General features: G+C 42.9%; 1 protein-coding gene across 5 annotated transcripts in view; it reads left to right on the top strand.

Moving 5' to 3' along the window:
• The window catches only part of ATXN7 (ataxin 7), a 77,404-nt gene extending 54,115 nt beyond the window's left edge, over positions 1-23,289 (top strand). For 4 of the 5 annotated variants that reach the window (XM_072347302.1, XM_072347304.1, XM_072347301.1 and 1 more), the window contains 8 exons: positions 13,656-13,914; positions 14,458-14,720; positions 15,214-15,296; positions 16,277-16,542; positions 16,957-17,155; positions 17,635-17,756; positions 18,439-19,393; positions 20,649-23,289. In XM_072347302.1, coding sequence (XP_072203403.1) covers positions 13,656-13,914; positions 14,458-14,720; positions 15,214-15,296; positions 16,277-16,542; positions 16,957-17,155; positions 17,635-17,756; positions 18,439-19,393; positions 20,649-20,666 — 2,165 coding nt within the window. In that variant the 3' untranslated portion in view covers positions 20,667-23,289. Of the gene's footprint in view, positions 1-4,031; positions 4,163-13,655; positions 13,915-14,457; positions 14,721-15,213; positions 15,297-16,276; positions 16,543-16,956; positions 17,156-17,634; positions 17,757-18,438; positions 19,394-20,648 lie in introns of those variants that run through there. The other variant, XM_072347305.1, reaches the window with a different exon arrangement.
• Positions 23,290-23,906: the final 617 nt, after the last annotated feature.

Below are 23,906 nucleotides of genomic sequence, written 5' to 3'. Positions count from 1 at the left end.
TGTCTCCTCTGTGTGACCCTGCAGGCTGCCAAGAACCTGTTTGTCTCTCTGGCAGTCAGAAGCTCTGGCTTCTGCAGTATGTTGCAGTTCATTCTGTTAGGTAGGAGATGCAACACTTTCCTCGTGCTCTTGCATCTCTGATTCTGAAGCTTTCAGATGTGAGTGGATTTATTAACAGAGCTGGGTTTGAGATGATCAGTAATTTTGTGTGGTATAATGCTGGTGGTTTTAAAAGCTGTTAGTTAGCATTCGTAGATACTCACATGGAATTCATGGCTTTTCTCCTTGCTGAGAGGGGAAAATGGCTCTATCTGCTTTGTTACTACATGGCTGAAGTCTTTGCTTGAGTCAGTAGGCTAAGCATGTTGATGTTCTTACAACTGTCAACTGTAGTAAGATGAGCTTAGTGAAGTAATCGTTTTCCATTCCTTTCTCATTTCTAGATCATAGAGGGAAACCTTACAGTCACATTCTGACCTTCGTCATTGTTGACACTGGACTTGCTAGTCCTCATTCTCTTCAGTTTTGCTTTGGCTTTCAGTCTATTACAAGCCACATATAACCAATGTTGGTCATGATTCTATGACAACTATATGCATTCCTGGAAATGTATCATGTTGACTCTCTCCTGGACTATAAAGTTTTAAACCAATGGCGTTCAGTCCCTTCCCATAGTGCCATGTACTCCTTGACCAAAGGTCATTGTGTGGGACACAAAGCTCTCCACCATTCAGCTTCTGAAAATACCTGTGATGGCCTCAGTAGCTACGGAGATGCTGTAACTCTATATGTGTATATAATGTTGCAAGGGTTGATGCTTCCATGTCAGTTGTCACTGAATGAGGATGACAGATTGTGTCACTTAGAAACTGTCTGCTATCAAAATTTCCTCTATCCTACCTGCTTTAAAGGCTGCTCCAGATAAAAATCCACTGATTTCAAAATCCATAGTCCCGTGGTTCTGGAGGGCAGGAATTTCATTCATAGTGGTGTTTCAGAGCGCTTCTTTCCAGATTTGGAGAAAAAATCAGACTTCGGAGATACATCCGAAGCACTGCTTTACTTCTTATATAATTCTACTGCTGTATATGGTAAGGTTGGTTTCGTGGTGTTGCAGCTTACGGTGGGGTTCTTTCACTGCATAGCAGCAAAGTAGTTTTTCCAGGTAACCATGATGAAGTTCTCAATGGATCAGCTGTAAGAAGTTCAGTGTTGACTCAAGGCCTGTCATTCCCTTCCTTCCAGGAAGAATAATAATAGTAACCCGTAACCAAACAATCTCTTTGAAGCAAAATATTTACAACAAAATCATTTTAGAGGGTACTAAATGTAAACCTAAGCAGGCTGCAGTGTAAGCAAGCCCGTCTTATGCAGTGTTTATATCAATCAGATGAAATTCCTTGCAAATCTAAATCTTAGGTATCAACAACTTTCAGGATCTGGGCAAAATGGCCGTTATCACAGCTCACAACATAGCTCTTTGTCATGGCCAGTTGTTTAGGAGTTGCTTCAGCCCCGCAGCCCTTTCCCTGTGATCAAGGCACTTCTTGCTGCTGGTCGCTCTGCTAATTGCAGGCTTTGGCACAATGAGGCGTGCAGTTTGGGAGGCTGTCAGGTCTCTGAGCTGATCATTTTGTCTTTGTTAGGGAGGGAGCAGATGGTGTGAAGGTTCGAGCAGAGCAGTCAGGACTGGGGGAGAGGGCAGGAACGCTTCTTGCTGCGGCACTGCTGGTTTGCACCAGCCAGCTTCAAGTGTTGTGCAATTGGTGCCTGAGATTGCTGAATTTCTAGAGAGGATAAATGAGCTGTTTCATGTGCAGTGGAGGTAATGGAACCGTGTCTGTGGCTTTGTGCTGCGTGTTTTGCCATTGCTCACCCTCCCATTGCAACACCTCCTGCCCAGTGCGCGCACAGCTTCAGATTGTGTGTTGTGTTTTGTTTTGTGTTTTTTTTTTTGCCTCCCAGTTTAATAGGATATATGCATGCCACTTCCATACTGGATGTGCGTGTGCTTAGTGTCAGCAACACACATAGTATAAATACCTTCTTAAGTTTGTGTGTTCAGTGAGTAAATGTAGAAAGGAGGGCACCAATGCTGCTCTGTTATCCTGAGGCACAGGAAACAAACTTTATTCCTCTGCAATGGTTAATACTATTCCAATTGTCCTTCTATTGGCTGCTTTCTCACCAGCCAGGCCCTGGATGTCAGGCTCTGCAGCACAGCACAGCAGAGCTGCCTCCCCCCACATCCTGCACTGAATAATTTCATCATCCCAGTGCTATGTATAACAGGTTGCTTTTATGAAGTCAGATTACTCTTCAACTTATCAGAATGCCCATTCAGATTCCCCATTTAACCATAGCACATCCATCCATCAGTTTCAAGGTGAAATCCCCTAAAAGCTGGCTGAAATTGCTCAGAAGCTACTCGTTCATTAGAAAACAGTAAATAAATTAAAAAAAAAAATAAATCAAATGTTGTGTTACAACGTAGATGTCAACGATCTCAATCTTTGCAAGGCATAAAACCCAGTGCATTCCCAGCAGCCGTGTGCTGTCAGCCGGCCGCTCGCTTTCTCGCCATGTGAATGTGCCGTCATGCCTCTCGCTTCCATTCCAGCCCCAGCTCTGACACCCAGCTGCTGGGCTCCTACTGATTGGACTCTTTGTCCTCGCTCTCACTCAGAAGGAAGACAACTTACTATATTGTTTCAGGCTGGAATTGAATGGCCCGATCTCAGTCAGTTTATTTGTGGAACAAGAAACAAAATAAGTTACTCACCCTCTTGGTCCTAAAATGAGAATAGACCAAATCAAAGACTAAGGAAGGAAAATTCTAGTTGGTAAGAAAACAAACACATCGGTGCTGGCTCCCCACATGGTAGTTTAAAGTCAAGAGCTTTGTGAACCACTGAAATCTGTTGGACTCTTACCCAGTTTTAATGATAGGTGTCAAATAGAACAGCGTACAGCAGCAACAAAGCCTCCAAAAACATGCACTGCTGCTACTGATTTTGGCAAAGGAGAAAGATGGCTTTTTAAAAGAGCTCAGTGCAGGGAAATGCGTTTATGGCTGAGTTGCCTTTAATGAACAGGATAGGTGCTGGAGCTGTCAGCTGCTGGAGGAGCTCAGCGAAAGAGGAGCTGATTGCTGTGTGCCTTCCTGCAGAGATGTGGGAAAGTTGGTGTTCCAGAAATGGGTTTGAGGATGTCGTATTTCTTTCTGAGCTTGTTAATTGGAGGAGGAGTCTCCGGGGTTTTGGAGGTCTTTGTAGAAACAAAAACCAAAAAGGCAAAACCAGCCCTCCTGAAATGATGCTTCCTGCATCCGTTTCACTGCTGTTCAAGAGAAAGTAATGCAGCGAGCAGATGCACAAGTGTATCTGCATGAGTGCATGCATATTTGCCTTTCTCTTAGCAAACTTCAAGAGGAAAAGTCACTTTTTTACTTTAAAAATGAATTTGAATGGCACTTGATAAGAGAGGAAAGGCCAGAAACTTCAGCTTAAGGCGATGGGCATTTAAAACAAGAGCAGAAGCCACAAGCAATATATTTCTACATACATATATATATACATATATATATATATATATATATATTTGTCATCAAGTACTTCTGTGCTTTCTTTTCTCTCTTCTTCCCCCTCTTCCCTTCATTCCCTTTTGCTTTCCTTTTCATTTCTCCTCCTCTTTTCATTTCCCCTTCACTTCTCCCCTTCCCTTCATTTTCCCTCTTTTTTGCCCCTTTTCTTTCCTCCTTTACTCTCCCCCACTTTATTTTTTTAATCTTTCATCCCCTCCCTTTCTTTTCCCGTGCTTTTTTTCCTTTCTTTCTTTCCTCCTTTTTTTTTCTTTCCTCCTCCCCCTCTTTTATTTTTTTCCTCTCCTAATTACTTAAGAGACGCCCCAGCAAACAGTAATAGCAAGGGGGAAAAAAAAAAGCAGCCCAGCCTGCAGTGGGCGGCCCCGTCGCGCAGGGGGCCGCAGCCCGGAGCTCCGGGCGCCTGCTGGGGCCGCTGCCGGCCTGCCCGCTCGCTGTGCGAATGGGAGAGCGGCTTAACCTCCGGCCCCGCCGCGATGGCCATCTTCGATCGCCGCCGGCTCCACCTCCCCGCCCCGCTGGGCTGCCGCCAGCGCCGCCGCGACTCCAGCGCTGCCGGAGGTAAAGCTGCGGCCCGGGGCAGCCCCGGGCGGGGGGGGGGGAAATGAAGGGGGGAACGGGCGGGGACGGCCCGCGGCGCCGGAGCGGGGCCGACGGAGGTGGAGCGGGGCCGTGCCGCCGGTGGCCTCGGCGGATCGGAGCGGATAAGCTGAAAATGAGGATTAAACGCGAGCGGCCCGCGGGAGCCCTCCTGAAATGTCATCGGGGCGATTTGGCCAAAGTTCAATAAGCGGATGGGGGAGCGGGGCTGTGCCCGCGGGGCGGGGGAGCGATCCGGCCACCACGGGGGGTTTCGTGCTGATATTCGGAATCCCACCCCCTTCAAATCCGGAGCGGTCGAGGAGAAAACAGAGGGGCAAATTGCAGCAATAAAACTGCAGGCTGATTGCAATCTTGTCAGGCCTCTAGATAAATGGGTGGCTTTTAATCAAAGCGTTAATTAAAGAAAGAAACTATTAAGGGCTTGTTCACTTGAGCTTGTTTTCCTGAGCTCGTTCATCCATGTAATTCCCAAACCAGGGGGCAAATCCGTCCCTCAGTGCTGCGGGAGGAAACGGGAAGCGCGTTGGGGCGAGCGCAGCTGCAGGCTTGCTGCAAACGCTCATGCAAAGGGCGCCGGGGCTGCACAGGCAGCGTACAGCAAGCACTGCCGGGCGCCTTCACAGCACGATGGGAAAAGGCTGCTCTGTTTCGTTTGAAAGGCATTGTTGTGCAAGCGTGCTCAGTTCGTGCCCTCGTTTGGCTGCATTAGTGATTGCTGGAAGACTTTGCTGTGCTAATGCTGTTGTACAATTTTAATTGGTGTATGGCCAGCGTGTTCAGTGCTTTTAAACATGGGAACAGTTGGTTCGTGCCAGTAATGATTGACCATGAATTAAGCTGCAGTGATCCTTTCTTATAATTAAAAAAAATGACCGGTGTGTGGGTGTAAAATAACGTGAGGATCCGACTTGAAAAACAGCAACAAAAAACCCTACAACTCAATTTATTCCCTTTTCCACCGAGGTTGCGGTTTGGGTATTAAGTTCCAAGAGATTTCACATTTCAGAAAGGCATTGGATTTAGAACCGTCTATTTGAAAAGCATTCCAATTTGCCTTACCACCACTTTGTTTCCCTTTTTCATCTCTCAAAGCTGTCGTCTTTTGTTCGGAACCCGTGCTGAGAAGCTGGTGCAGGGCAGGCATGTCCCCTGGATCTTCAGTGCTACCCTGGCTCCTCTGCATCGTGTTGTCAGGTGTTTGTTACTGCACTTTGCTGACAGTCCTGTCCCCGTTGGGGTCCTGAAGCTCCCAGCTCATCGCATCCCTGCAGCAAAAGGCCTCAGCCAGGGTTCTCTATGTCTGTGCTATGGATGGCGATGCCTGGATGTTCTCTGTTTTGATTCGCTAATGGCTTTTAAGTAGTTTTCACTCTCAGCATGTTTATTTTGTAGAAGAGCCGAGTCTGACAGTCAGCATGCAAGGATTGAAGTTTACTACAGGTAAAGAAATAGCTGCAGGAAAAACTTTAAAATGCTCAAATGTGCTGTGAAGAGAAGCATTAGGAGGATGAAAGGCAGGCAGGTGTTTACTACTATATTACGTTATAAGGGCTGGTGAGCAGCCTTGGTGGTGCTGGCTGGGAAGAGTGCGGTGGGAAAGGCACATCCTGATCTCTGTGTTGGCACTGACTGCCCAGGGAGTGGCGGAGTCATCGTCCCAAGAGCCACGGAGATGTGGCACTGAGCAGTGTGGTCAGTGGGCATGGTGCAGTGCCTCCATTAGATGGTGCTTTAGTTTGTCACTGTAGCTTCTCCTAAGTGAATTTCAAACAACACGTTTGTTAATAGCAAAAATACGGCTTGTTCAGTGCCTGTCCTTAATCAGATGATGCAGGTAGTGTCATGTCGTCAGCAGGCTGCCCAGAGATTAGTGCTCATAATGTGAATGTTATAATCTCTTCATGGCCCGGTTACCATCTAAGACACTTGTCTGTCTTTCCATAATAACTTCTGTGATATTTTTCTTCCTGTACCTGACAGATTTACAGGCTGGTTCCCACCCCAAAAGGTTGTATGGTGAGAAATGCATCCTTCCCCTGCCTCTGCTTGAGTCACTCAAGACAGTGCACCATGGGTTGGATGTTGTCCTGGAACCCCCTGTTCCAACCTCTGCATTCAGATCTGATGTGCCCAGAAGACCTTGTCCCGTCTCTCACTTTTCCCACATCACTCCTGGGAGCCCTCCTGCTCCCCACAAGGGTCTCAGCAGCTGAAGTGGACCCGATGGGAGCAAAACTAATTACAGTTTGCCCCTGCAGCACAGAGCAAAGCATTGCCTGGTTTGGGGGCTGGCAGTGCTGTATCAGTGGGGGCTGCAGGGCTATTTCCCATCGCTCAGGGGCAACACATGCGTGTTAGAAAGAGTAATCCTACACCCTGCGGCATCTGATTGCAGAACTACTGGTGTGCTCTGCGTGCAGGGCTTTGGGAGGGATTAGTAACAAATAGGGAAAAACTGAAAAATTAGCATTAGTAATATGCAGTGCCCTGTGGGAAAGAAGCAGTGGCAGAAAGGGTGCACCTGAAGGTTATTCATTTAAATATGGTTTAGTCTTGCTGGGTTCTTTTTGCTGCATTCTTAATAATGCTACTTGCAGTCTTCTCCCTCTACTCTCTTTTCTGCAGTGTTGGTCTCTGGGGGGCAGTTGTGCTGCAGTTTTCCTAATGGGGAAAGCCAAAGCCATTCCTGCTGAGTTAGGATGGTCTGGTTAGAGAATCACAGCGTCATCCTGGCTGTGCTGTAGCCGTGACGTTTAAAATCCATCATTTAAATAATCCAAGTTACGGTTGCAGGATTGTGTCCTTTTTGTCAGCTGGTTTTATAGGTTCGAAATTGGCGTTGAGAATCTTGTAAGGAAAATGAGCTTTTTCTCCTACTCCATTTTCTTCAACGGCGGCAAAAATATAACCCTGTTTACACTTAATTTCATACCCTTTAATCTAAAATATTTGCAGAGCGATCACTTGGGTGCATTTCACGTCTTGTAAGTAGATCTCAAAAAATCCAGCTAAACGTGTGTATGTAGGAATCAGAGCGCATTCGGTTTTATAGTGTTGTAAGCAGCTAGTGCTGCTCTGTAACTACTGTAATGAAAGAGGACCCTAATGTAGCTATTAGCGTTATTCTTCTTGTTCAGTAGGATGTGGTGAACTGAGTAACCATCACAGCACTTCTCAGGACTTGAGAAAATAATTTCCAGTTATTCAGAGGTAAATGTTGGGAAACTTGAGGAGAGATGGAGTAGCACCTCAGTGCTCACGCTGAGACTGGGGAAGGAGGATACGTTGAAGTCCTGCTACTAATATATATGAGAGTTTGGGATTCCGAATGGTGCATTTGTCACCAAAGCACATCTTGAAAAAACCCCCTTGTTCTTTGTAATTTTGAATTTCCATAATGAATTGGTGGACGCTAATTAAAGCAGAGGCAGATTTTTTGTGCTCTTTAGAGAGATTCCAAGATGCGCGTTTCTATGATGATTGACAGAGGGATTGCTTTAGGAATTCCCATCTGGAACAATGAGACCTTTGCTCTGGTTAGGACTGCTGGACCACCAGAGCAGGAAATGCACAAAGATGCAGAAAACATATGAGAGGTGAGACGTGGTGATTCTGTGCCCTACAAACTTAGAAATGGCCCTGGAGCATCCACAGTCAATTCTCGGTGTATTTGTTCTATTTGTCTGTTGGCTTCAGGCTTTTAAAGAGGAAAGTGATTTTCTGCGTGGGGGAAGTTGCAGAAGTGACCCTTGGGTTTTATAATATGCTCTTCAGAATTGGTTTGATATTGCCCTTCTGTGGGTTTTTGATACGTTTTTTAAGTAGGGTTTTGTCATTGTGGCTTAATTGCCTTCTTATGGCATGGGGTTGCTCACAGGCAGAGGAAATACAGTCCGTACATCTAATGTCCTGAATATGTTTTGAGCGAGGAACTGTTGAGATATGAGCTGGCATCAATGTGGCTAATTTTGGCATAGTCTATATAAAAGATGTTACATAAACCTGTTTCTTAGATAAGCAGTTTATACCTACTACTACATATTTACAGGGAAGGCAGTTGTGCCGAGCGATGGGAACATGTACATGCTGTGTTACTCCATGTGTGTATTGCTCTGCATTGCAGTATCATTTCTAGGCCTCCTTAATGTTTTTGCCTCTCCTGCTCAGTTATTACTTTTCTGTGAATGGAGTGACATCAGCATACATGACTATCAGGCAAGCTTTCTCTGTGGTTTTACTAATGCTGAGCATTAAACAATAATATCAGCTGCTGGTTGCAAGCAGTGCTTTTTTATGCGAGGAGTCCCTCTAGAGACATGACAGATAGCACTGCTGCCAGTCAACCCTTGGCGGTCTGTCATGCTGATGGCTCGGTCTCTGTGAGTATTCTCTTCTGTAACTTTCTTGCTGGAGTGAAAAATAAAACTTAGTGTAGATGCTGCCTGCTCTGCTCCGTGTTGGTTTAACACCACCCAACTGAACGTGGAGTGACCTCATCCTGACTGCGGTGCAAACAGAACCGATCAGATGATTAAAGGGACATCAGTGGAAGATTAAGGCGGAATCCTTAGTATCTGGGCCCTGTGATTAGTGTGGGATAATGAAGCAGCAATAAGAGAATGAGCAGCAGATGAAGGCCCCTTGCAGGCGATTGCTCCCAACCAGCTGCATGCAGCCAGGAAGGCATCAAAGAAAGAGCATTTTGTCTGATGGGCCTTGATTTTAGCTCCCGAGTTTCTCTTGCAGATTCTTCATCCATCTGTTTTTGGGGTTTGTTTGTAACTTTTTTTTGTCATGGTGAGGTCAGTGTGGGTCATTGCTCAACACAGGCACTCAGGTTGGATCTACAGGCCAGTCTTTGGTTAGTTGCTGTGGTTATATTTGTAGCTGCGATGAGATGCTCTTCCAGAGCAATTCACAACAGAATGCAGTTTGGTGGGTGAGGGCTCAAGCTGGCACACAGTGCAGGAGAGGGTTGTGTCTTGAAGAAAAAAACCTTTCCAGAACAAAGGACTTTGGGTAGTCCTGGTCAAATTAGGATTTACTGCTCAAAATGCTCTTGTGAAGTTGCGGACTTCATTTATTTGTTGAAGAAGTGGAGTAAGATTGGCTCCTCTGCCTTCATGTGCATCACCTGTGATTGTGTCTTCTGTTAAATTCTTCAGTATTAAGACTAGTGCAACCCAGCGGTGTGGGGGAGGTGTCTGTCTCCAAGCTTCCAGCTTTCATCTGCCAGTTTTAGTCTATACCACAGAGACACAATATCTGTATCTCATGTTAAAATGTGTCCTGGTGTGAGGATCCTGGAAGTACCCACAGGTAGAGAATCCTCTGGCTGCCAGCCATGTTGGGATGGAAGCCATTCTGAACATGCATGAAAGCAGAATCACAGGCACATGGGAGCTTTTAGTGCTGCAAATTACAGCAGCCACAGACCCCAGCCTCCTCATCTGACTCATTCTGGGCTTTCTCCAGTCCCAGTCTGTGTCCTCATGGCATGCACTGCATCCCATCTTTCTGGAGCAATTAGAAAACTAGTTCTCCAAAATGACTGTAGAAATGTGCACTGAAGAAAATTGCATCTCAGGTGAATGGTGCTTGTTTTAATATGACTGTGCTAATTCATCTCTGAAGTGATAAGCCGTGTAGTAGATGAGTGTGATGAAAAAAGGATAAGCTTGTTTCAGGTAGCACTTAACATGCTTTTAGTTTAGGCTAGACATGTCAGGTAATAGCTACAGAAATGTAAGCTTATGCTTTGTTTCAGTAAACTTATTGAGCTCTGTACTCTGAATAATACTCTTACAGCTCGGTTCACCTGTGCTAAAACTGAATTGTTGTCTGAAGTCACAGCATTTTTCATTGGGTTAAACTGGCCTGAGGATTTGAATGGGTGTTCTTCAGTTTTAGTGATGGCTCTGCCAGGACTGACACAGGTCAGTTTGACTTCTTGCCCAGTACAGACGTAAGCAGTCAGTATTAAAAAAAAATGGGTTTATGAAACTCGATCTGTACATCGTGTTTGCTGCCCAAAGCTATTAATTGATGCACATGGAGAATGAGCACCACAGAACACTTCCTGAAGTTTGGAGACGAAGCGTAGACCTGGGAAGAAAATTTGGAAGACTTTGATTATATACTTATTTTTGTTTGGCATACAGCAAATTACTATCTTAGGAAAATGATTTTCTCTTAGGTTAGTGTGGAAATAAGGTTATAAATCAAAATAAAACTGAGTGCTTACTGCCTAGAAGCAGTAACCAAATATGATGGGAGACTTTGTTTTCTTTCTTCCTCCTCTCCTTTTCCAGTTAACTAAACCTGATAAATTCAGGCTGCATGTAATACTAAACATTAAGTCATGCTCTGCAGAGTGCTGTGAGTTGGATTTGCAGCTCATCACTGATTACACTGGGGACAAAATGGTGTCATTCAACTTGCTTTAATGTTTGTGAATCTTCTGCGTCTCCTACAAGTCTGAATGGGATCAAGGGGAACTTCCCAATTGTTTATCCAAAGCAAAAGCTCTTTGTGCTTTAAAAACAAACAGAAACCTTCCCTTGAGATTTCAGAGATGAGAACCACGTTGGACAGGCTCTGTATTTGAAATACCACTTTGAGGTTTTGCAGGAGCAATCAGAACATTAAAAAGTACCCTTTTTCTTTCAAGAGTTACGTGAAGGGAAGGTGCACGTGTGTTGACTTTTAAAAGACTGAAAACTGAACACCTGGAGGTGATTATATTTTTTTAAAGTATTTTCAAGTCAAGTCAGAATTAATGGCATATGGGAACTACCTTAGATTGGCAAATGATTGGTGGAGTTAATCATCGATGCGCTGGCATAACGTGCATAGTGGTCATGGATATTCAGTGACAGTCTGTGTAGTAATTTGTCCGTGAAGAGAGTATGTCAGTCTGTCAGTAAATACATTGGAAATGAGTGAAGATTGCACAGTTTTAATTTTCTCTCTTCTCCTTAGTGCATCGTAACATGCATTGGAGGTTTTTGTAACACTGTCGCATCTCCTGGTCTAACAGGACTGTCAGATCACCTCTCTTTGCAAGCTATTCTATATCATTCTTGGGATGGAAAAGCCATGCCCTGCGATGTGATGTACTGTGATGTGTAAAGGCAGTGAAAACCTGGTCTTGAAGCTCAGACCACTTATTTAAGCCCCCTCATGAAGATTTAAGGCTTTGTTTTGGTACAGGTTTCCCTCAGATATATTGATTTTTGCTGTGGCAGATTTTCCTGTAATGGGTAACTGAGGACATGACCAGAAGACTTGTGTAGCAGGGAGCTCTGCCTCCTCAGTGTCTCACACTGCAGTGAGAACAGTTTCCCCAGTAATAAGCAATAGGTAGTGGATTGAATCAGACTGTCCTGTCACTGAGAAGTCTGCTAACATCCCAAGGATATCTGTGCTTACTTGTGCTGTGACTGCCCGTGTTCAGCTAAATTAAGACACCTCAGCAGCAGTTCTGGCAGAGAAAACATCTTTGTAGTGTCTCTGGCAGACCGTAGTCTTGCATTTTGATCAGCCATTAGCCTTAGCTCTCCTAGGTCAATGTTTTTGATTATCAGCAGTAACAGATTTGCCTCTTTCATTAACTCACGTGTATTGAGACTGGTGCTATTAAACATTCATGCAGGTAGCAGTCAGTAATGACTCTGTCTGGAGCTAATTGAATGGTACCAGCTGAAGCTGCCAGGAGAGAAGTGTCCGTATCGTTTGAATCAATAACAGACATTAATATTTTGCCCAGTTTATTCCTAATGCTGGGAGGCAAGGAGGTACTCAGTGTTATCCCAGGCTCATTTTCTTCTCGCCTGCCAAGTTGTTTCCAAGAAAGCAACACTCCCCTTTCCAAAAGGAAAAATAAAACAAACTCCCAGAGATTACATTAGTGGGCCACTAGATTACTAGAGATTATTTGTGACTCTATTAAGTACTCAGACTTTGGGTTTTCTAAATACACAGAAGGTGGCAGAGTATTGAGCAATTCTTCTCATTATCTCACGGAGTAATCTCATAGGGTGTAGCATCGCTGAACTAATGGCCCTCAAATAGTAACTTATCAAAGCTGCTCAGGGATTCTTGCCATTGCTATAAAAAGACTTTTGGCAATAAGCAGCATGTCACGTTAGAAGCACAGCAATTGGCTAGAATATAAGTATGTTAGCATACATGAGAACTCTTCAATGGCATAGGGTTCTAGAAAACTAAGCAGATCATACTGAATGAACATCACAGCTTCCAGCTCTGAGTGGAGTTCTTATCAGCCATCGTCCCCCTATCATGTCATTGCTGTACTTAGGACGGGAGGGAAAAACAGATCCCATAGGCAGAACGTGGATATATTACTTTGTATTTTCTGCATGAGTAGCCTGCTTCCTTGGCAGCTTAAGTAAATTTAAGTCAAAGTGCATAAAGGATCCAGTGGTGCATGTGGGCACCATTAGCAATAGCAGCTGGGAAGGAGGTGTTACCCACAGATGGATCTGTTCATCCTCAGTTCTCTCTTAGATCCATGGTTTGCATACACTAGATTGCCAGAGGGACATCTCTAAGCAGGTGTTGATTACGTGCAGGGTTCATTTAGGAATCACAGGTGTCCAAAGATCAGCTGAGCAAATGCTCCGTTAGTGTGTCTGTGTAGGCAGAGCTGGGAACTCCGTGCAGCTGTTGAGTATTCCATGTCTGAGAATTCATTATCCCCCCCAAAAACCCTTGTGAGATATAGACTATTTTAACTGGAGTGGTTCTGGAAATGTATTAATGGTTAATATTTAATGCTAACACTTTAAAGTTAAATAATTTCCCGCATGTCTACTGATAAAATCTGACTGTTCAAGTGTTTGGATATCCTTTCTCAAAGAAGAATATACGTTGCTCCTTTTCCTGCTAAATAGGATTCTATTTTGAAAGGATTGATAGAATGAATAAGAAGAAAACCAAAAGGCATGTAACTCCTTGCTTCAGCCCTTGTTCTCAGGGCATTCCACACTGAAAGATCATCAGAAAGTGGACTTTTGTTTTTGCTCCATTATCAGTTTGACTATTAGGAGACATGCTAACAGAGAGTAGTTACTGCTTGAGGAAGTCTGATATTTAAGCTTGCTTGACCTGGGAAATAGGGGTCTCTGCTTTGTGTTTCTGAGGTCTGCATTTGAGTCTCACTTTCTCGCCCTGTAAGATGGAGAGTGGGGAGTGCATAGTAAAAGCTAAGCTGTAATGATTGAGCAATGTAGCTCACCAGCAATGAATGGAACCTCATGGCTTACAGTGAGGGTTGAATCCTCAGTGTGTGCTCCGTGTGTAGCAGAGAACCTCCCAAGCCAGTAAAGGAAAGATGTTAATGGAATAACTGACAATGTGAAGTATTTAAGAATTGTTTCTGTTTGGGCCTTGCGAGTTTAACCTTCTTTTTCTTTATTCTCCTCTCCAGAAAGAAGACACAGCTCCTCCAGCAAGCCGCCTTTGACTCCTCCCTCCTCTTCAGTATTTTCCCTCATTTCATCTTTCCCTTCAAAAAACAAAGGTAGCGGTGGAAGTGGGAGCAACCGTTCATCCAGTGGAGGTACTAGTGCATCATCATCATCATCAAGTTCCAAGTTGTTGAAATCACCCAAAGACAAGCTGCAGATCAGCGGAAACAACAGGTTAATGCATCCGGTACAGCATAGCAAAGTTCCCCATGATAAAATGTGAGTATACGTTTTGAGAAAGCATGGAGCATTAACACTTGCATAGAAACTGCTCTATCAGGAGAATTTCTTGTTGTCGCAGAGGGTTTTTGTTCTGAGAGATCACTTTAAACTCCACCAGATCTCTTTAAGCAGCCTAGTCTAAGCTGATAGTTCAACTAATGGAATTGTTGAACACAACGCTGGCAAAGGTGCACCTTGAGTTGTTGTAAATAACGGCTGTGCTACTAGGGGGTCTTCGTTCTTTGATCTAGTATCTCTACCTTCATTGTAGGGAAGTTTCTGAAGTCAGTGAGGACTCTGATATACTTAAGAAGAATTGGTGGAAAAAGCTCAGGAGAAATGGGTAGACATCAGAAAATATGTGAAAATACATAAGAAAAAATAAAAGTATTAGAACTGAGAATTAAGGACGAGCGTCTAAATTTGTGTTACTAATAGATCTGAGTATTGAGTAATACAGCATTTGGAGTACTTTTTGTAATTTATGACACATTGTTCTACCATTTGCAATTGTTTCTGTTTCTTTTTCATAAACAATAGTATGACTCCATCTGTCAAAGTGGAAAAGATTCATCCAAAGATAGATGGTGCCCAACTGAAAGCTGCTGTTGGTCCAACTTGTTCTACTACTGTGAGTTCCTCAATAAAGACTGGCCTTAATTGTCCCTCAATACCAAAGCCACCCTTGCCTTCCCCTGGACAGATACTGAATGGTAAAGGTCTTCTCTCTGTGCCTCCATTTTTGGAAAAGAAACCTGAAGAAAATACAAATAATAGGAAATTTTTACATAAAAGATTGTCAGGTAATTGGTTTTAAATATTATTTGCTATATTGTTCTTTATTAGTGTACGTGTAGAAAAGACATATAGAAATAACCTTTGGAAGTTTATTAATATTTATTCTTAGAACACTTAAGTTGTAACGAGGTTTGCTTACCTATTAGAATTTAAATTTATGATCAGACACGTTCATAAGGGATGCAAATGACTTAAAATGTGGCTGTTGCTTTCAGAAACCACCAGAAGTTACAGTTATCAGCTTGTGTTCTAAAGTTTCTCTCTTCCACTGTCTTTAAAGGGGTTTAATTTTCCTTCTTTCCTATATGAAAACAGTGTTATGGTGCAGTAATTTCGGTATTTGTACAGTATTATTGTACATATCTTTGTGCACGTTTGCATGTGTCCTACTTGAAAACATTGGCAGTATGGCTAAATTCTGTAAAGAAAATGTTAGTATTTCAGAATGTCTTTATTATAACTGTTTTCAATGATGGGATATTTGTGCATCTTTGACAGAGAGAGAATTTGATCCTGATATATACTGTGGTGTCATTGATGTGGAAACCAAGAAACCCTGTACTAGGTCTTTGACATGCAAGGTAGGATGTCTTAACCAGGGTAAGATTTTGCAAGGTTTACATTTGATTTCTGGGGTAATATAATGAAACACAGAAAAGTACAAGTTTTTGCAGTCAGTAATCGCCTCTGTAAATGGTTCCTCTCAAAGCAACATTGCCAACAACCAAGAAGGAGCTGTTTTCAGAATCCAGTTAATTATTTATCCAAAAACATATTTCTTAAAGTAACCTGCAGTTCTTCATTATTGTGTAAACCTTTTAAACATGGATGCTGGCACTGGAATGCTTCTAACTCCACGTGTACATAGCACAGCCGAGCTGTACCCTTCCCTTTCTCCCAGCAAAACCTGCAGCAAATACTTAGCAGGTGTTTGTGCAGACACCAGTGCCACTGGATGGACCCCTGCAGCTTACTGAGAAATGAGTCTGCTGAGGATGCTGTGAGCTACACCTGGGGGCCAAACCGAAATAAAGCAATCTTTAAGAACTTTCCATCAGATAAGAAGTGTTCTTTGGCTCACAAGTCTTTGGGGGAGAAGTGGATATCAATGAGTCCCAAACAACTGAAAATCCCAGTCCCCTGCAATTGTGTAATGTTTAGCCACTCTTATGGGAAGCAGCTAAACTGTTAGAAAGGGAAGGATCAGTTAAATAAGCCCCGTGCAGAACAAAGGTAGATGAAGCTGTCGCTAACAACCCACAGTGACTGAACTTGGGTGATTTCTTGTTTTGAAAAGACATTTGGAAGACCTTTGAAACAAATTTTAACTCAATTGCTGTTTTTGGTTATTTTGTATCAAGCAATATAATCTATCAAGCAATATAATCACACCCAGAACTGTCCAAGTTTGTTCTGTAAGTCATTCTTCTGTTCTGTGTTTGTTCACTAAGCCACAAACAGGGTGATTGTCTGTATTCTAGAGCTCCAGACATGTGTCTTGAGTGTTTAATTTCCACAGATCTAATGGCCTGGGATTAATGATTTATTCATGGCTTTGCAGACACATTCCTTAACGCAGCGGAGGGCTGTACAGGGTCGAAGAAAACGATTTGATGTGTTGTTAGCTGAGCACAAAAGCAAAACCAGGGAAAAGGAACTTCTTCGACATTCGGATCATCATCAGCAGATGCCCCCTCTCAGGGAACCACATCCCTCACCTACTAAAACTTCCCAGGAGCTGCACCAAAATTCTCATGGAGTTACTCTTACAGAATCAAAGCCTTTATTACCTAACAAACCCAAATCTCACCCCCCCAGTCTTCCAAGGTAAGAACAATCTGCATATCCAGTAGTATGAAATTAACACTGATTGCTTCGTCATGTGAATTTTGAAAGAGAGAGAGAGATCTTCGGGACAGGGTAGCGTTTTTGCTCTAGACCTGGTGACTGTTTTGTCTGCAGTTCACAGTTACACACTGAGTTGTAACTCATAGCAAAAAAGGGTTTGGAGTTCTAAACAGCAGAAGCTGACTTGCATCAATTTAAACATTTTTTCCAACTATTGCTGCTTTTCCAGGGGTACAACACCTCCTGTCCTTCCCCTAAGTAGGTATGTTGTGAGACTCTGGATCGTACCAAACAATTGTTAATGTATATTTCCTTCTGTCAGTACTAAAATATCCTTAAGTGCTTATTGCTAGGCCTTGCCTTAATAATACCTTTGTTGCTTCCCTTGCCCAGGCCTCCAGGCTGCCCAGCCCAGCACAGTGGAAATGCCCCTAGCGATTCTCCTTCTGTCCACGAGTCCCCTCACCCTCCCTTGCCTGCAGCTGAGCCAGCATCTCGGTTATCCAGCGATGAGGGAGAATGTGATGAAAAAGAAGAGCCTGTTGAAAAACTGGATTGTCATTATTCAGGTCATCATCCTCAACCAGCCGCTGTATGTTTTAAGTCAAAGTTAACCTTGGTCTCTCACTGGCTCTGAATTTGTAAACAAATACCTTGGGGGTTTTAAGGGTGGATTTCTATTGTGTATATATCTTTTTCAGGTTTTAAGGTTCTTATTTTCTTACTAATTGATAATGCAAGTTGATTTATTATTACTGTTTTTGACAAAATGTTGACTGCTTAGTTGAAGAAGCAAGTTGAACCTTAAGGTACAACCTTAGCAGTAGATGCACCTCTCTTCCAATTTCTGCCTGTTAAAACCACTTAGTTTATATTAAATCACAAACTTCATTGCCTGGTTAGGCTATACAGGCTATAAGCAGGTAAGCTAACAGCTACTCAGAAGTGATAGTTGCATGTACAAAATCCTTGCTTTAGACATCTAGAAATGATAAAACTTCACGTGTATGTATAAACAGATATTTTGTTACTGAAAGTAGAAAATGCCAATTAAAAAATCTGTCTTTTCAGTTTTGCACATTTGGTAGTCGGCAGATTGGAAGAGGTTATTACGTGTTTGATAAGCGGTGGAACCATATTCGATGTGCACTTAACTTCATGGTGGAGAAGCATCTTAACTCGCAGATGTGGAAGTGAGTACAAGTGGAGGAGTTCTTATTCTTGCTGGTATTTGTAGAAATAAACAAAACCTGTAACTTCAGTTACAGACAAATAATCCTGTCTTTAGATTAGTGAAGCCAAAGGTGGATGGCGTGTGCTTTCCCTGTCTTCATAGAACCATAGAATGGCTTGGGTTGAAAAGGACCACAGTGCTCATCTTGTTTCAATCCCCTGCTATGTGCAGGGTTGCCAGCCACCAGCCCAGGCTGCCCAGAGCTACATCCAGCCTGGCCTTGAATGCCTCCAGGGATGGGGCATCCACAGCCTCCTTGGGCAACCTGTTCCAGTGTGTCACCACCCTCTGAGTGAAAAACTTCCTCCTGATATCCAACCTGAACCTCCGTGGTCTCAGTTTAAAGCCATTCCCCCTTGTCCTATCACTACCCACCCTCGTAAACAGCCGTTCACCCTCCTGTTTATATGCTTCCCTCCTGTATTGGAAGGCCACGATGAGGTCTCCCTGGAGCCTTCTCTTCTCAGTGCTAATCAAACCCAGTTCCCTCAAACTTTCATCGTTTTCTTGCAGCTATTAAGTAAGTGCTAGGAAAATATTTTGGAACTGGAGTGACTGTATCTCGAGATTGATTAATGATGCTAAATGTTATCCCAAAGAAGGGGAGCTACCTGTTTCTTTGTTTTCCTGTTTACCCACAGGAAAATTCCACCAGCATCTAGTAGCACAGCAGCAGTTCGTGCACCACACCGGACAAATGCGTTACCTGCTTCTCAGTATGGGGTCAGCACGACAGGTTTCCTCCTCCCCACCACCGTTATGTCCTCTCCAGCTCTGGTGTCTCCTTCCTGTACGTCTCTGAACAATAAATCGGTACCATCACATGGAACTACACTAAATGCAAATCCCGCTACCTTGGGTGCAGTGGATCCTGTCTGCAGTATGCAATCAAGACAAGTGTCTTCGTCCCCTTCAACACCTACAGTGCTTTCCTCTGTACCTTCACCTATGCCCAGCAAACCTCAGAAGTTGAAATCCAGCAAATCTTTTAAACCTAAGGAATCTTCTGCTGGCAGTGGCACCTGTAACAGCACCGGCAGCGTCAGCAGCGGCGGCGGCTCAGGAAAGAAGCGTAAAAACAGTTCCGCACTGCTAGCACCTTCTCATTCCACAGAGTCCTTTAGAAAAAACTGTGTGGTTAACTCTGGAAACTCTGGGACCTCCTATCATCCGTCGGTGACATCTTCGTCCCACAGCGTTGGCCTCAATTGTATGACTAGCAAAGCTAACTCCGTTAGCCTCAAACATGACCAATCAGGGAGGGGTCCTCCTACTGGAAGCCCTGCAGAATCAATAAAAAGAATGAGCGTGATGATGAACAGCAGCGATTCCACTCTCTCCTTAGGGCCATTTGTTCATCAGTCCAGCGAGCTGACTGTGAACTCGCACAGCGGTTTTTCACATTCGCATCCTTCCCTAGACAAACTAATAGGGAAGAAAAGAAAGTGCCCACCTGGTTCAAGCAGCATAAACAGCAGCAGCAGCAGCAAGTCAAACAAAGTTGCCAAATTGCCATCGGTGAATAATGTTCACGCAAAACACACTGGTGCAATCCCAGGGACACAAGGACTGATGAACAATTCTCTTCTTCATCAGGTAGGAACTTTTGTCTCCAAGTAACCCAGTACGAACGTGTCCCTTCACATGCTGATATTTAGATTTGCTCTCTTAATTATTAATAGCCAATTTCAGATACTTCAAGGAAAAGACAGCTTCCTTACTTGGTCGTGTTCTTTGAGTCTTTTTAATAGTACATTTGTGCAGGATTTTTATAAACTCTGTCGTATAAAGCGTGAGTTTATTTATGTACTTTTGAAGCCACCTTAAACACAACATCCCGGGTTCCCACAGGTGCTCTCCCTGTGAATCGCTCTCAGATAAAATTCAATTCTTGCATTTAAAAACAAATAATAACGATTATAAAATCTCGCAGCCAGCCGTGGGGCTGAACTGAACGTCTCAGCCTAAATTCCTCTTTTCGTGTCAGTAATAAACACTCTACAAAGTGAAACATAATGATGCTGATAACAGAACTGTGATAAAATAAGCCTATAATCCCAAGGTGCCATTGACTAACTTCTTAGTATTAACAAGATTAAATTTTAGAAGTAAGATAGATAGAAACCTTTGTAGTTTATAAAACAAACATTTACTATAACTATAATAAAAGAAAAAACTAGTTTGGAGTTTTACTCTTTTAAACACATGGCACTGGAATAGTATTGGGAAAGAAGTTTCTTGATAAATTGAGCTTAAACTTCTTGTCACTCCAGATTGGTCTGAAAGATCATTTGGAGGGCTAAAATGATTTCATATGCAATTAAAAGAGTATAGAAAACGGAATTTTAGAGGGCAGATTTGGAACTAGATTTTTCCAGATGAAAACTCAAGGCTCTTTTTGTTTCCCCTGGTGCTAAAAAGCCTGAAATCTGAGCATGCCAAGAGGTAGGAGGTCAGCGAGATCTTTTTCAGATCAGCTGCTGAATTTTGAGTTTCAGCTGTAAAGGCGGCTTTCACCACTTGTGTTTAAGATAACAAACAATCATTTATTTGACTGAACCTTCTTTTTGGGCTTAGCTGACAGTTGTTACTCCAACTGTACCATAAAAAATAAAAGAAAAATGCAATTTGAAGGAAGGAGGTTGTGTCCAAAACCACTATAACTTGAAAAAGCACTAGCTTGAGAATTGTGAAGTTTCAGATGAGCCAACTGCTTATGAGTGGTGTGTCAGGTTATGCCTGCTGGTTCTCCCCAAAATATGCTCTCAAATGTCCAGAAAATGTCTTTTAGGAGCTCCTGCTAAAACAGCCTGGCTCACTCATACTTCTCTTCCATTTATTTGCTCAAAAGCCAAAGGCCCGTCCCTGATAGCTGAATATACCATGGTGAGAAAAGAACTGGACAATTTTCACTACAAGCAAAACCTCCATCTGGAATTCTGGACTCCAAGATGCCTTGAGTTTTCCCAGCTTCCCATGGTCCTCAGGTGTGGAAATCTACTGGACTGTCACTCAAACAAGGAATTTCCCTGAAGCCATGTCTGTAGCAGTGAAATTACTAGAAATGGACACTGGATGAAGTTCAGCCACATAATTGCTCTTATCAGTGTTAACGGTGGTCTGGACTGGTTTGCTACAAATCTGTGAGATTTTACTTACAGGAGTACATCATCTTGCCACTCTTTGACATAGATTGGCTGGGCAAAGGAATGTTTTCTGGGGTAGGGGGGGGAAAATAAACATTACTGTGGACTTATTTTTATACTGATGGTGTCTTTTGTAGGTGATAGCTGCCAGGTGGACACTGTCAGCACAGGGGAGCCCGCAACAAGGGGCAAAAATGCGTGAGGCACAATGGAAAGAAGCCCTTGAGAAGGGAAGATGGCTTTAGTGTTTTTATAGCAATGTTCCTTTAATGGGATATAGAAATAGCACAATTCAAACAAGCAGTCTGTGTTTTGCCCAGCCTTTTGCAAGTGATTTGGGATAAGGAGGTATCAAGAGTTTAATAACAAACAAACGTTAAAACAGCGATCGGAACAGTAAACAGCAACAACTTGTTTGAGGCCGTGGCTCAGAAAAAAACAAGCATAAAAACGTTACGCTTGGGTGATACAGGAATTGTTTTTTATTCTTTTGGATAAGATCTGATTGCAGAAGAAAACGAAAAGTGAATTGTTTTTGAAGCAGTCCAAAAATATGAAGCAAAGGCAAATAACCTCTAGAACTATGTGCCCAAAGAACGTATTTCTTGACCTTTACTGTATGCCATCAACCTTTGTTATTTGTGAAATAACAACCGTGTTGGTTACGTTAGGCTGGGTTGGCCTTCCAGCCTGTAAAAAAAAAAAAAAAGAAATAGCCCTTTTAAAGTGAAGTATTTAAACTATTTAAATATTTTCTAAAAAAAATAGTAATAATAATAATAATAATAATAATAATAAAAAGTCCCTTATTTTATGCCTTCTTTGTAGAACTGAAGCGTTCGTGCTTTTAACCACTCAGATTTCATTTTATTTCCCCAGAGCTGGGGAGTGGATGACGGCTGAGTTCCATGTCAGGTGCAGCTGTGCACGTTGCAGCCCTTGTGCTCCCACCTGGCACTGTGAGTCAGGGGGCCCTGCATGGTTCTGTGCACCCACTCAGCCTGTAGGCAATGTTTTGCGTTGCTTCAGAACATCTCAGAAGTGAATTCTGCTCAAGGGCTCGTTGTTGTGTTGGGGTTTGGTTCGTCGGGGTCCTTTTGTTAAGTTTTTAGGTAAAGTCTCAAAAACAGACTGAAATTTTCTGAAGGGGCAAAGCCAAGGCAAACAGAGTATTGACCAAGAAGACATTTTTCTGCCTTAAAGGGGCACCAGCCGTCGCTGAGAACAGACAATCTGAGCCTGTCACGTTGTTCCCGTTGCCCAGCCTTCCCCATTCCGGTGGCAAGTTGTACATCAGGGAATCCAAAGCCACTACCAGTAGCAGTCGCTGAGTTGTTTACCTGACGATGCTTTCAGTTTCACCTGAACTTGCTACAAAAGCGGTGTCGTACGGCAAAGCAAGCGGCCTCTATGCAGACACCTGAGCTTTTGAATTGATATAAAAGATCACTCTTAGGAAGCGACGTGTTATAGACTCTTTATTATGCAAACTTTGATTTTAAAATAAACAAAGTCCCACACAACCGTTCAGGAACAGGAGGATCCGTAATTAATAAGGCGCCCTACTGAGAGGATTGTTGGAACTGTGATTGGTTTGATGCGAAAGGAACCAAAGTATTACGCCACAAAGAGAAATCAAAATGCATCGTTAAGTCTCAACGCGTGTGGAGTGAAACCCGTGCTGTGATGAAATCTCTGGGGCAGAAATGTCACTTTGGGACGATGTCAGTCACAAGTGCAATTCGACTCTTAAATACAACAGGGACAAGCGATTTGGCAAGAATGGAATCTCGTGAGTTTGTGCCCAAACTCGCCCCGTTGGTAAGGTTCTGTTGATCTGAAAGCATAATGGCAAACTCGTGCTCCTCCGGCAGAGCTTCAAGTGAGAGCAGAGCCAGGCTGGAAGCTGCTGGAGTAGCGGGCTGCAGCACTGCAGGTCCGCCTGCTGTGGGCATAGAGCTGTTTTTACAGTATGTTTTAGATCTCGGTTCCAAGCAGAGCGTTGTCTCAAGCCCCCTGGTTCTGACTGTAAATAACAAAGGAAGCTGAAAATCCATTTTCCTTGCAAAAAGGAATCAGCAGTGGCTGGGTTGTTTCTAGACAGATTTTGGTATTAATTTAAGAGAGACACTTTTTATAGTCTTTCCGACTTCTCGTTATGACTCCTGCAGTTTTCTTAACCTAAAAATAAATTGCTGCAATGATGAACAAAGAATTATACAAGAAAAAGAAAAAAACATACTTTTGTATCTTTATTTTGGAATTTCTTGTTCTATTATAAATATTGAAGTATCCCTATTTCAGAAAACATATTTTGTTAATTGATTGTACATATTTAAATATGTATTTTTGCACAGGTCTTTTTTTCTGATATCCAGTTTTGGTACAATTGAGATCATCTAGTATTTATTTATTGATTAATTATTAAAAAAAAAAAAAGGCAAAAAAAAAAAAATAGAAGGAAAAGCAAATACCTTTTCTTATATATATATATATATAATATTTATATTATATATATATATATAATATATGTATAATTTGAAGTGGTTCACTGCCAAGCCAATAGCAACATGCCTACTTTGCAACTCAAGGGATGCCTCCATGTGCCTGGAGCTGCACCCCTGGCCACGTCCCTCACTCCGGCGTTGCTTCTCAGTTGCCCGATTCCCAGAGGACTCCATTTAGTGACACACTGCTTCTCTTTCCTTCGCGTTGTTGTGAGCGTGTCCGTGTGGGTCTCATGTGGTTTCAAACTAAAGGAAAAACTGAAAGTGCCTGATATAACTCGATCCGAGCTCGGACTGTTGAGACAGCTCCTCCTTAAATGACTTGAATGTTCAATTGAAATGTCGGAGCTTGCTTTTTCCACCTACATATAACAACGTGTGTGTGTATATGTCTGTGCATATACATACGTACACGTTTATATATATACATATATAAAGTCATTGAGATGGATCGAC

The sequence above is a fragment of the Excalfactoria chinensis genome, chromosome 12 (assembly GCF_039878825.1).
Source record: "Excalfactoria chinensis isolate bCotChi1 chromosome 12, bCotChi1.hap2, whole genome shotgun sequence".
Lineage (NCBI taxonomy): Eukaryota > Metazoa > Chordata > Aves > Galliformes > Phasianidae > Excalfactoria > Excalfactoria chinensis.
Note: the sequence above shows the minus strand (reverse complement) of the source record. Positions and strands in the feature narration are given on the sequence as shown.